Below are 13,406 nucleotides of genomic sequence, written 5' to 3' on the forward strand. Positions count from 1 at the left end.
AAGGTCGGGATTTTTGTTTGTTTGTTTGTTTGTTTTTCGAACAATTGTATCCATCTCACTGTTTGTATAAGCAAATGCTGAACAGCTTAATCACTGTAAAGCTTAAAGTAGAAGAGGGAGGGTGGCAAGGAAGGGTGTGTGCTTGTGTTGTATAACTTTTACATGTTTAGGTCCTTTTATTGTACAAAATGCAGCGGCAAGAACACCAATATTTCACGGTGTGTGGACCAAACAATGTAAAATATGTCACGGTTCCCAGTGAAATATGGATATCCTCATAATGATGGCCTCCAACCAGCTCTGTAGAACTTTAGCGTAGTCAGGGCTAGGCGGATTATGTAGCAAGGTTATCTAAATTATGCAGCAAATACTGTTGTATTTTTTCTCAAGTGCATGAAAATGATATTTTTTTGTAAAATCTGCAAATTGTGTCAAATGCTTAAGTCCTTAATTATGTGGTAAACACTACAGCCACAGAATTTCATAAATTCACGTTTCCTCCACTATTGGTTTTATTAATGATTTATTCATGAATAGTAAACGCAAACTAAGCATTCTAATTCCAATCTATGCCCATCGTAGCTGCACTTTGAAAAATACATCTTTTTGTAACTAAATTCCTGCAAATCACTCGTGCTATAAAAGTACACAACAGTGAAATGTATTATACGGTCATTCGTCTGTAGGTTTTGGTGACATTCACAAACCAAGCTTTCTTCTGCCATTTTTCTTTAAGGTGTTGCACATCAGTAGGCCCCTCATTGATCACTTTACACGTTGTGGATTAGGAAAGGGATACTTGATTTCCAATCACTGTTAGAAACTCTTGCTTTTTTAAACCTAGTGACCAGGGAGCAGTAATGTACATGGAAATCCTGTCAACTTGTAGGAGTAGATGAGAAGGAGGAATGGGCGGGGGAGTGAGGAAGAAGAGAGATGCAAAGACAAGAGACCAGGCACAAAGTTATATTAATATCGACTAGCATAGAAATCTGTAAGCGCCAAAACCTGCTTCTGTCCTACTCCGACCTATGGAGGTCAAATACATTTTTTCGTTCTAGTTTGTCTTCTGCCCCAGACCGCAAAGCTCAGGTCTTGAAAGACGTGGGTCAGCTTTCATTCGGGGAGTCCAACTGTGCAATTGGTGAGCCAGTCCTTCTGCTTGAGACTGTGTTGTCTTTTGTTATTAGATGTGGCACCCCCTGCTCAAACCTTTACCTCCATAGCCCCTTTCATTTCTGAAAAAAAACGATGCACCTCATCAGGTTTCTCCTATGGTCAGTGTTTGTCTGTTGGCAAAGGACCTAATATAAACTTTGTCTGCTTTGGTTCCAGCACTTACTCATAATTTGATGGCTCTGTGTCTCTACCCTGCTTTTGATTCAATAGCTTTCAGTCCCTCTTCGTGTGTGTTCCTCCTATGAGTTCTGCCTCTAGCATAGACAACCATAAGGCTATTTTTCTAACACTTAAGGTGCCCATAAATCTTTTTTCCAGTTCCAACACTTCCACTGCGTTCAAATTCCGGCTCCTGGAAGAACATTGACTCCAGGGAACTAAATATTATCCTTCTGAGCTCCAGCCTCACACTAGGAAGTCAGATTAACATAGCTTCTGCCATTTTGCAAATTGGATAGATTTCATAGTCACATTATTACCTCCGTACAAAATGGTGACAAGTCATAGTAAATAACCCTCCGCCCCCTGGAATTCCCAGGAGGTAAAATACCTCAAACAGAAATGTAGATATCAAGAACGTAGGTGAAGGAAGGAGTATTGCTCTGAAGAAAAAAATAAATATAAACTTCTCCTTGATGAGTAGAAGACTTTAAAAATCTCTGTAAAATCTAAATATTTTACTGATTAAAATCTGTTCTGCTAAAGATTTCGCTAGGGGGATCCTTAAAACTGTAAAATCCCTATCCAACTCAAGTAATGACAGAGCTTTTAGCCCTGACCAATGCTTTTGTAATAAACTCAAACTCCAGTTCTTTCAAGCTAAGGTGAATCAGATTTTTCAGGACTTTACCTCGAATCATAGTGCTCCCACCGCTGATGATCACACTCCTATAAGTACTCCTGTAGGAGCTCTGGAAGTCAACACAGGTAGTAGACAAAATATTTTTTCAATATTTCTCTCCTCTTTCTGTGGAGAAAGTAGGCAAGCGTATTGACTCCACAAAATTGGGAGCACCTTCTATTCCCTGTCTTCCCACATTCTACATGGGGCTTCTGATAGTGTCAGTGTATCTCATTGAAATGTTGAACAGTGTTGTGATAAAAGGACTGTTTCCGGCAGCATGGGAAAAAAGCCTCCGTATTTCCACTGAAAAAGAAATCTTCTCTCAACCCTCTGGGTGTCAGGTTACCGGCCCATCTCATGTCTCCCTTTGCTGGCCAACATATTGGAAAAGGCAATGAATGAGAAAAAATCTTCGCCATTTTGGATTTAGTCATCTCCTGCATTCCCCACAATAGGGGTTCAGATCTAACCGCTGCACAAAGTTGGCTTTAGTGGTAGTCTCTGAAGAAATAAGAATGATGGTTGACAATGGAGGGAAAGCAGTGTTAATTCTTCTCGATCTATCTGCCTCTTTTGCTACAGTGAACCATTCACTTCTCATTAGCTGGCTTGAGCTCATTGGCTTCAAAGGTGTAGCACATCCCTTTCTAAGTTCCTTCCTGCATGATAAAGTGCAAGTGGTTGCTCTCTGGGTCTTTGTTTCTGATCCTTTTTCTCTCCTGTGTGGGGTGCCCCAAGGTTCCTCACGTAGCCCGACTCTCTAACATTTATGTCACCGCCCTGACCATCCTAATCCATAGCTGTGGCTTTTTAGTTATTTCCTACGCGGATGACACACAAATGAGGGTGGAGGTATTAACATCATCTAAGGCCAAGAAAGTGGCAAAACTGAGGTATTCGTTTTTGGGAGTGATGCCACTTTCTGAAACACTACTTGGTGGCTGTTTAATCTTGGTTAGCTCTCCAGTGCAAAAAGCTAGGAGCCTGGGAGTTATGTTTGATTGGAAATTAGTTTTTTTCTGATCAAATCAATCAAATTACATCCCCTTGCTTTTTCCTATTCAGAACCCTAAAAAAGATTTTTCCTTTGTACTTATAGAAGACGGTTGTTGTGGCAGTGGTCATTGCAAAAATGTCCTATTGTAATGCCCTGCATTTGGGCACTCTGCAACATCCGCTGAAAAAACTTCAGTCGCTTCAAAATGCAGCTGCCAGGTTGCTCATAAAGATTCCTAAATTTACATCAGCCTTTCAGTCCATCTGGAGTCTACACTGGCTGCCAGTCCATGAGAGGATCAGTTTTAAAGCACTTTGGCTGGTGCACAAAGCCCTTCATCTGAGAGGCCTGAACTGCTTTCAAAAGTTCTTTGTCTGGCATACACCTGGCTGTACACTTGAATCTAGCGTGGCTAAATTTGTGGCCGTCCCTAGGATCAACAAAGCGAGACGGGGGCGACAGGAGTTTCTCTTTTTGTGCCTCCAAACTTAAGAATTCCCTGCCACTAAATTTGAGATCGCAGTCCAACCTACTTCATTTTAGAAAGATGCTAAAAACCTGGTTCTTCTTACTGGCTTTCAATTAATGTCTTGCCTTTCTTAGCTCTTCCGGGAATGGCAGCGTCAAGATGCCCTTGAGCATTTGCACGCTTTATAAACTCGATACTTACTATATGAAACGGGGTCCCTAGTGGTCTAGTGTAGGTGAGTAACTGGGAGCAAGAGAATGTCTTTGAGGTGTGTGAAGATGTGAGTGGGGATTTTAGCGTGAGTCTGGCAGCTGTGTTTTTGATGACTGAGTCTTTTGGTGAGGTGTGTGAAGATACCAACGTAGGCATTTCCATAGTCCATTTTGCTGGAAACCAAAACCAAAGTGACTGTTCAATGGGTATTGAGTGGGAGCCATCTAAAGACTTTTCTTAGGAGATTTAGGCGGAGGAAGCAGAAGGAGATGATTGTTTGGATCTGTCAGGGCTTTAAGAGTTTGTTGCCTACCAATACCCGAGGTTCCAGGCTTGGTTCAGTGGGTTGGGTGTTGGCCCCCAGCCATCAGGTTCATGTCCCTGGCAAGATGTCCTTCCAACAGAGAACCGGCTCCTTGTTGGAGGTGAGCTTTAGACACTTGGTCTTAACGCAGATCGTGACTTTATACAGGTAAGTGGTAAATTTCGTCTGGCTGTTGTGGTAGTCGTTAAAGAGGGAGAGAATGAGCTGGGTGTTATCTGGGTGTGAGATAATCTTGATCCTGTGAGCGCAGGTTATGTTGACAAGCGGTGCCATATAGACCTTGACCAGTGTGAAGAACTCTGGGAGACTATACACAGACTTGGTGTGTCTGATGAAGAAAGAACTGATCCATTAGAGGGTGGGTCCTCAAATGCTGGTTTCATGGATTTGTTGGATGAGGGTGTGATGGGAGATGATGTCTAAAGTGGTTGGGATGTTGAAGAGGATGAGGGCTGCTGCATCTCCTTTGTCCATAATCAAACCGATTTAGTGGGTGGTGGCGATGAGGGCAGTTTTAGTGCTGTGATTAGTTCTGGATCTAGACTGAGAGGGGTCCTGGAGCTGATTGTGGTTAAGGTGGTCAACCACTAAAGGAATAGTATAGTGGCTTGTTTCCAGGTGTCCGGGATGTTAGCTGTTGTGAGGAAGACATTGAGTATCTGGGCAGGAGCAATGCAAATTGGGTTGAGTCTTTTTTGATAAGTGAGAGCATGAGTTTGAAGGTGCTCCTGAGTGGATGGAGTACATGATGGTGGCATGAGGTAATGGTGGGCCAGAAGGTCATCATAATTTATATGGTGTTTGTGGGCTAGAAAGCAGTAAGTGTGGATAGGCCTGGTTGAGGGCAAAGTTGTTGTAAATAGTGCTGATTTTGTTCCCAAAGTAGCAGGAGAGGTGAAGTCTTTTACTTGGGTTGAAAACAAAAATTAATGGCGTTGTTGGAACTGCTCTCAATATATTTGATCATTTGAGGGTTTTGTCAATCCGACGTGCTGGCGGTAGAAGCGGAGGACGTATCTATTGGAAGTTCAGTAATTTTCAACAGGGTGTGTCTCTACCAGTGTTCTAGTTGCTTGCAGTAGCGTTTGGAGAGACCCATTTCTACTTTGTCCCAGCTGCCTTAAGGTCTGGGCATGGGATTGATAATGTCCTAATTCGGGGATCAACATAGCGGGTGATCCAGGTGGTGAAGTTGGTGATGGACCAAGGAGAGTTTTTAGGCTTGGTATCTTAGGACTATCTTTCTTTTGGGAGTTGTGGGCGTGATGTGTGGGTGGTAGCATCCTGTTCCAGTTGCATCATGTGGTTTCGGAGAGTGCGGTTTCCCGCTAGTCAGAGAAGAGTAAGCTGAATCGGACTAGTAGTGGTCTTGGTGTAATTGTGTAAGCCATGCAAATGAAAAGAACACCAAAAAATAAAGGAAGCAATCAAACCGCTTGAATTGGCCAATCCGTTCCTCACCTTAAAACAAAACACTAGCGTACTGTAAGATGTATAAAAATAAGTAGACCTAATTTGATGACTTAAGCATTGTTACCAGAGGCACATCAACCAGGGTGACTATGTTTAAGCCCCAGCAGGGATGGATGAAGACACACCCAAAGGCATGAAAAGCGCCCTAATTTCACTTGAAACTAGTGATGGTGATTATTTTGGATTGAAGAATCACTATTCTTTGTGTGCAGACTGACGGAGAAACAACTACCACCAATGGCTAAGATATGCAATGCTGTATTCCCTTTCTGATAAACAGTCATTGTACCAAACAAAGAAACCTGATTAAAAGGTGTTTTCAAGAAAGCAACAAAAACACCATATATTAGCTAACAAAAGTCAACCAATCCATATATTTAGTCAGTATGAGAGCTCGAGAGAAATTGAGATTGAGTTTGGCTGAGACGAGAGAAAGCAGTTTAGAATGATAGTGATTGAGATTGCACATATCTAGGATGGCAGTAAAATACATACATAGTATGTGGTGCAGTGGGGCTCTACCTTTCTTTGGTTCTCTATGCCACTGCACCTGCAACGGAAATGCTTTGTGGGGCACCTCGGGGCTGTGGTTAACTAAATGTGCTTGTATGACTACACTTATTGGCATGAGGCAGGGATCACAGACTAAGTCTTCCATTGAATTGAATCTGTATTTAACAAATATGTCATATCTGTCAAATGTGGACATTGCTACGACATCTTTTGGGAACTGTGGGTTTCGTTTTGGTGTTTTGGAACTACTTGCATTGTAACGTATATAGGTGGTTTTGAAGGATACATAGTACTTTCTGTTAATGACAGAATTGCCCAACCGCCCAATGTGTGTATTCATATTTCAGTTGTATTTGGGTGGCAATGCAGAATCATATCCTGGGCAACAGTGTGTAAAACATGCACCCCCGCCAAATAGTCTTAACCTTGGTGGGAAAAAATTGTCATGTATCTTATTTATTTGGAGATATACTTGGGGCAATAGCAACATGAGATTAACGTGAGATCCTTGGCAGACTTTAAATTGAGTGCAATTAATTTGAGTAATGGGGCTGTTTGAGAGAAAAAAATGATGTTTTTTTTCCCATCCACAGTTTCTCTTAATTTTCCGAAAGTCAGCAGCTGGAGAACTCCAGGAAGATAGCGGACTTCATGCTCTAGCAAGACTGTCTGAAATTGATGTATCATCTGAGGGTGTGAAAGGGGCAAAAACATTTTTTGAGGCCAAAGTAAGTACATGGAGTTATGTGAGTATTTTGAACCTGTGCAGGTGATGTGTTAGTACTTTTGTTTGCCTTGCTAAGAGTGATAATGTGAAAGAGCAAACACAGAAATGGTACATGTTACAAACCACGGGCATTTCTGTATAGAGGTGTAATCATGGATTTCAGATGTGATTATGGAATTGTGAGTATGTAAATAGCAAATAGTACAGATCAAATAAGCTAAAGAAAAGAAAAATTGCAAGCATGCCTCCCATCGTTTGTGTATTTGATGTAATGCATTAAGGTTGGCGGGTATCCATAGATGTGAGTTCCCTGATCAGTGTGCAACTGGACCAAGCCGGATCCAACCAATGATTCCCCCCTCCCCCTTCCAGCCAGGGCGAAACCAGTCTGCTTGTGTTGTGTTCCAATTTAGGGTGGGCCTGGCTTGGCAGTTCAGGCTGGACAGTTCTTCTTGGAGCATGACCAGAGCTAATTTGCATACGGCTGGGTCTGATCTGAGGTGGCATGGTGGACAAAAGAAAGATGGATTGGAAAACTACACTGAGCGATTACCAATTGTAAAACAACATGCACACATTTCTCCAATCACATTTGTGTGTCTGTTTCAAAGCAACCAAGTCAGAAATGTTTGAATTAACCGTGGCGTTGAGCCAACAGAGGTTGGGAAAAGGTAAAAAAAAAAAAAAAAAAAAAACAGAATAAATTGAAAATGTAATGTTTGTCAGTTTTGTTTTTCTTTTTGCAAAAAGGGCCACATGCCAGGTGGCTAACTTCTCTGTTCATTACATTCGGATTACAATGAATTAAGGACATTGTGTCACCAGATGTTTACTTGCCGAAGCCAGTGATAGTTACAATTGGTGGCTCAAGCTTTGTTAAAATAGCATTAAAGGTAAAAATGAAATGGCCATACTAATCTAAAAGGAACATCATAATGTGACGTCCTAACTAGTTTTCTTAATAGCAGGTCCTAAATTGGCTCTTATGGCTCAAATTAAATGGTATTTCTATAAATGTTATTACCTACTGTCTGAATTGTGTTTATTATAGATATGTATGTTTAATATGCTGTTGTTATTTTTAAGAACCACTGATTTTTAAACCTAGACTTGATTGACAGACTTACTGTTTGATGGTTTTGTGGTTCGATACATCCAAAAATTAAATAAAGTGGCAGGTTTGTGGCTGTTATGCTGTCTTTCATTTAAATATGATGCTACACAGCAGGGATTTTTTTCTGTCTTTAATACTGTCAAATCAGTACCCAACAAAATAAAACAAGTCTGTTATTGATCCACAGGTCAATTTTTTTTTTTCTTTTTTCAAGCACATATACAGGGTAGAATCTGTATGGCTTGAGGATTCTGCCCACAATTTAATCCATAACTTTGCTGTCTGTTGAGGAATGTCCTTCACACTCTGGAGCACTTGCCTTCCGCAAATTAGTAGCTGTGCTTGATCATAAGTTGATCTCTTCAACTCCATCATGTTAAGGGATGCAATATATTTGACTTTTTGCTAGGGCAATAAATATCACCTTTGTAATTTTTTTTGTTTTGTTCCAGTGATGAACCATTTTGTACAACAATTTTTGAATCGGTGGCTTCTTCTTGTAATTTTCTGAAAAACAGACTCCACAACAGTAGTTCTGATTATGATACAAAAATCACTCCTGACTCATTCGGTGAAGGATCAATGGCTGGTCTTTGGGATGCTGAGTTTTCAGTGGAATGAGCTGAACTGCTTGCCTTTTATTATCTGTCTTAGTGAAAGGATGTGATACTTGTGCACCACCCTGCTCCAGGATGGGTCACTCACAATCGTTCACTTTGGCACAGCAGGGAGTTAGCTAGTGTGGGAAAGTATTACAGGCATTTGCAGTCTACATGGTGGACCTCTAACAACAGCATTGACATGGGAAGCTGGTAGATTGCATCTACTAGTTACTACAAGGCCTTCTGCATAGCAAAAAGGTATTTCTGGCTGCAGTGAATTTTCACTGAGATATTTAGGCTAAAGTCATCATTTTAAGTGTTTTTGTCATTTTTCACTCACAAGGTGAGCTCAAAGAGGATTCAAGGCCTACTTTTAGATCACTGATTTCTTCCCTTCCTATATGAAATACAAGAAATCTGTCAGTCCCTTCCGGTAAGCATAAGATCGTACCATGAAGCTGTTGGTACTATTCCGGAGTTCACTCTTCAGAAAGCTTCTATCAGTGACTGGATATAACGTATATTGTCTCTGTTACCTACCAGTAAGTTATTGGAAAGCCTGCTGACTTTAGTGAAAACACTCACTCAAACCATATCTGCAGACTTGTCAATTAGACTTTAACTTCTGGTATTTTCCTACCAGTTTTACAAATGCCATTATGGGATGTGATGGGTGGAATGCTTGAATTAATCTCAGCCTCTGATGATCACTCTGGCCGCATCCCAATCCATTGTTTTTTTTCCCAGCATGCCACCTCAATTTGGAACCAGCGCTATGCAAATCAGTTGTGAACCTGCTTCACATGGAAATAGTCCAGCCCGAACTGCTAGGCCAGGTATTCTCTGAACCGGAGCACAATAAGCTGGTATTTCTTGGCTCCAGAGGCACAGTGAGCTGGGGACCCACACCTAGGCATACCTGGCACACTTAGGGCAGCAGATGCACAAGCACGGTGATGGATGGAATGCTTAAATTAATATCAGACAGACACTGCCGATTGCTCGCGCGACATCTCAATCCATCCTCCTTTTTTTTTTTTTTTTTTTTTTTGCCCACCATGCCACCTCAGTGTAGACCCAGCCATATGCAAATCATTTCTGACCCTGCTGTTCATGGGACAGTCCAGCCTGAACTGCCAGCCCACATCCTTCCTGAACCGAAACACAAGCAACCTAGGACTGGTTTCACCCTACGGTTGAATGGGATGCGGCCCAAGTGATCACCAGTGCCTGAAATTAAGTCAAGCATTCCATCCATCACCTTGTTGTTTTTGTAGTTGCTGGCTTAAGTGTACCAGGTATGCCCAGACATGGGCCCCGGGCATGCCCAGACATGGGACCCAGGCTCACTGTGCCACTAGAACCAAGCTATACCAGGCTGAAGAGTCCTAACTAGGGGAAAACCAGTTCTAGCTAGGTACATATTATAACATCTCATTAAGTAAGATTACACCTGACCTCCAACAGTCAGCTTTTTTGTCACAATGAATACAAAAACATATCTGTGTCAATTGTAGGTGAAGTAGCTAATTTTAAGTTCAAAGTCTTCATCTTGCTATATTTTTGTATTTTTCATGACCTGCTATAATTTTTGCCTCCTTCTATACTTCTGCACTACTTTGGTAAAAAGCTTTATGTGTGTGTTTTCATCACTTGAATACAGTCTTTGATCCTGAGCTTCCCAACCACTGTTACATGGTGAGACTCATTTGCTCAAAGGTCTTTTTCATTAGAGAGGGACAAGGCATGGAGAGTCATGTAACTTCCTCAATGGTAGCTTCCTAGGTTGGGTGCTCTCAGAGCAATCCCCCTGGTATTGATCCCTCTTTCTAGCGGTCTCTAAATCTCAATGGTCAGCACTGGGAGCTCCTATTTATTTAACACCCTTCTCTCTACAACCAGTATTTTGATTTGTTCAAGAGATTTTGAATACTTAGTTGAGAAATCCAGAATGAAAGCTGATACTGGGGCTACGAGCAGTAACATCAACTTTTGTGGTGGGGTTTTGAAATGCACAAGCATATATACAAATGTATTGCAGGAAAAAAATAGGTCAGTAAAGCTTTGTTTCTGCTGACGGCTCAGTTAGGATTTCTGATGCCGTGAGCGACTGCTGCCATTTGTTGGTATTTATGTTGTCCACTTTCATGATAGTTGCAATGGCTGTAAGTAACTCACCAGTCCTGAAAATGTAACAATTCTCTTTCAGAGTATGGATGAACATTTAGGAGTCCTCATTTCTTTGATTTTGTCTTGCCAGCAATATTAGCATCATTAACTCCCTCAGTTTCTAGGTTAAGGTCTACTACAGTTTACTCTCCAGTGCTCCATCTGAGTTGGTAAGGTTCCTGGATTCCACCAAGTTTGTGGTGTCTGAATTGGGGGACATTTAATTTGTTTTTCGGCTTATCAGACCACTTTCAGAGAGGAGAAGAGCTGGAGTTGAACCAGGGACCCAAAATCCAGCAAACCCTCATACAGGAAACGTCAGTGATATCTTTTACTCCTTGTTTTAGGGCTTTGATGAGGCAATTGCCCTTTTGGCACTGAGGTTTCTAGTTATCCCTCTGCAAGTTATTACTTAACCAGCCTCCACTCTCCTACCTCTGTGCCTTAGCCAGAATCGTCAACAGGGCCTATGTGAACTATAATCTGCGTTGTTAAAGAGCTGTTGTTGCTCCTGATGCACTTGGGTCCTACATCTAGGTGTCTGCTACCAGTAACTGGAAACTAACATTTTCAAGCATCCAAATGTTGGCCACAAGGTCAGAGTATAGTTCGTATAATTTTGCAGAATCAGGTACAGTGGCAGTAAACAGAACATGTGTGACGCTCAAAGAGAATGAAATTCAGGATGCAGGTAGCCTACTGATTGACCATTGGGGACCAATGAATGGATGGTAGACTAAGGCAAGCGCAGAAAATGAGGAGGAAACCATTGGGCCACATCTGCAGACCACAATTCCGGAGTTTCCCATAAAGTCAGTTTGAATCCCATATGTAACCAGGCCAGCTAAATCAAGGTAGATTATATGGCTTGGTGTTAAGAGATTGTTTACAGGCACGGTTTCAAGGCAGCTAAGGAGGCACCAATCCTGAAAAACTGCTGGCAAGTGCCAACCCTTACATTTTCACACACTCACTCACGGTCCACAGGGAAGTTCTGATGTTGGAAGGGTCTTGGTGTAAGGTTGTGCCTGAGTCCGTGATGGCAGTGAACAACAGACATCGGGACTTAAAGTAGTGCTAGTGTGGTTCAAATAATACTTATCAGCTACCTCACTGCCACACCAGTCTGCTACAATGACACAAACTGTAAGAAAGGGAGAGCAAGCTACACAATGGTCCAGGGCACATAAGCAGATTCTGTCAGCATGAACACAACTGTGTTTTATCTTTTTATAATAAAGTGATGTGGTCCATCAGACGTAAGATCTACTGCAGTCTGCAGAACGTCAAATAAGAAAAAAATCAAACGTCCCTAAAGAATATCAAAGAGCAGGCTTGTCTCATGTAAAGATGTTAGTAGTCCATCTAGCACACAAGTGATTCTTGCAATCTCTTCAGCTACATCCCATAGAGAAGGAATTAACCATGATAAAGGATTCTCAACAAACTATGAGAAACCAGATTAATTATCCTCTCCAATGAAGCACAGACAGTCTGGCACTGGCTTCTGAAAAAATCTCACCACAACAAGCAGAGCTGACTATGACTTGCGCCCCCGCCATGCACTGCTTATTACCTCACAATTTATAGAAAAACAATGTGAGGCACCCAGCAATTTTACAGTCAAGGTATATGTCAACACAATTTGATAATAATATAGAAAACTTTTCAGTCGAAGTTTGAAATAATTCTATAAGGTATAGTCCAATCAAAGTCATTTATTGAATCATATCTTCCAGCAGCTTGAATCACAACAATTCATCCAGTGGGAATCATAACACATTCAAAGCCGACACGTGTTTCGTCATGGGAAAATTTCCCCAAACTACTTCTTCAGGGCTGGAAATTATAAGCAAATTATTTGAGTTAGAAACCAAAATGCTCAAATACAATAATTGGGTGTTCTACAAAAAAACCAAATCCAAACAAGAGACCAAGACACCCAAAGAAAGTGAGAGAAAAGAGAAAATAATATATTTAAAATAAAAATAAAAATAAAATAAAAAATTAAATAGAAAGAGAGTAAACCAGAATTTATACCTGACCATCAAACATAAAGAAACCTTAAATCCTACACCTGCTAAAACAATTGTGCTCGTGCCCAGTAACCACAAACCATTTGTGGAAAAACCCTATAACAGACTACTTTGAAGAGGAGGAACATTTACGCCCAAAAGAACAATAGTTCCACATAAGAATTCTAAAGTAACAAAACACTGTGCACAGTAATCAGTGAACAAATCGTGCTGCCAACGTATATAGATTCACAAAGCTCATAGAAATACATTATTGTTAACCGAAATATAGTGTAAACGGATAATCTTGTCCGTATACAATCATTGTCAATACTACTCAACAATCAAAGCCAAATACGTCCAAATCTAGTTAAGATATAAAAGAATATATGAATATAATGAAATAATGCTATAAATAAATCTTACAAGTAAACAGCAAGCCAACAATCTAATAAGTGCCCACTGAAATGACATCATCTATAATACCTTGAAACTCCAAGATGAATCACTAAAGAATTTAATATCAGAGAAAGTGCCTACATCGTATCGGAAAGGTAGGACTTTGAAAGAGGCATTATGGATTATGTGTAATGAGGTTGAGGGCCGTAGAATTGGGTCTCAATTCCGACAGAGAATTGGAATACTTTTTGGGAGATTGAAATATGAATTCTATTTGTATACAATAATCGAGTTTCTGTAATAGGTTCAAGTCATATCATGTACAATCAATATGGTTCTGCTTGCATGACTTGCTGTTATCACTATT

General features: G+C 40.9%; 1 protein-coding gene across 1 annotated transcript in view; it reads left to right on the plus strand.

Moving 5' to 3' along the window:
- EFHD2 (EF-hand domain family member D2) overlaps positions 1 to 13,406 on the plus strand; it is a 106,877-nt gene that overhangs the window by 65,890 nt on the left and 27,581 nt on the right. Inside the window, exon 3 of the mRNA XM_069240776.1 lies at positions 6,607 to 6,741. Coding sequence (XP_069096877.1) covers positions 6,607 to 6,741 — 135 coding nt within the window. The remainder of the gene's footprint in view (positions 1 to 6,606; positions 6,742 to 13,406) is intronic.

This window comes from Pleurodeles waltl, chromosome 6 (genome assembly GCF_031143425.1).
Source record: "Pleurodeles waltl isolate 20211129_DDA chromosome 6, aPleWal1.hap1.20221129, whole genome shotgun sequence".
NCBI lineage: Eukaryota > Metazoa > Chordata > Amphibia > Caudata > Salamandridae > Pleurodeles > Pleurodeles waltl.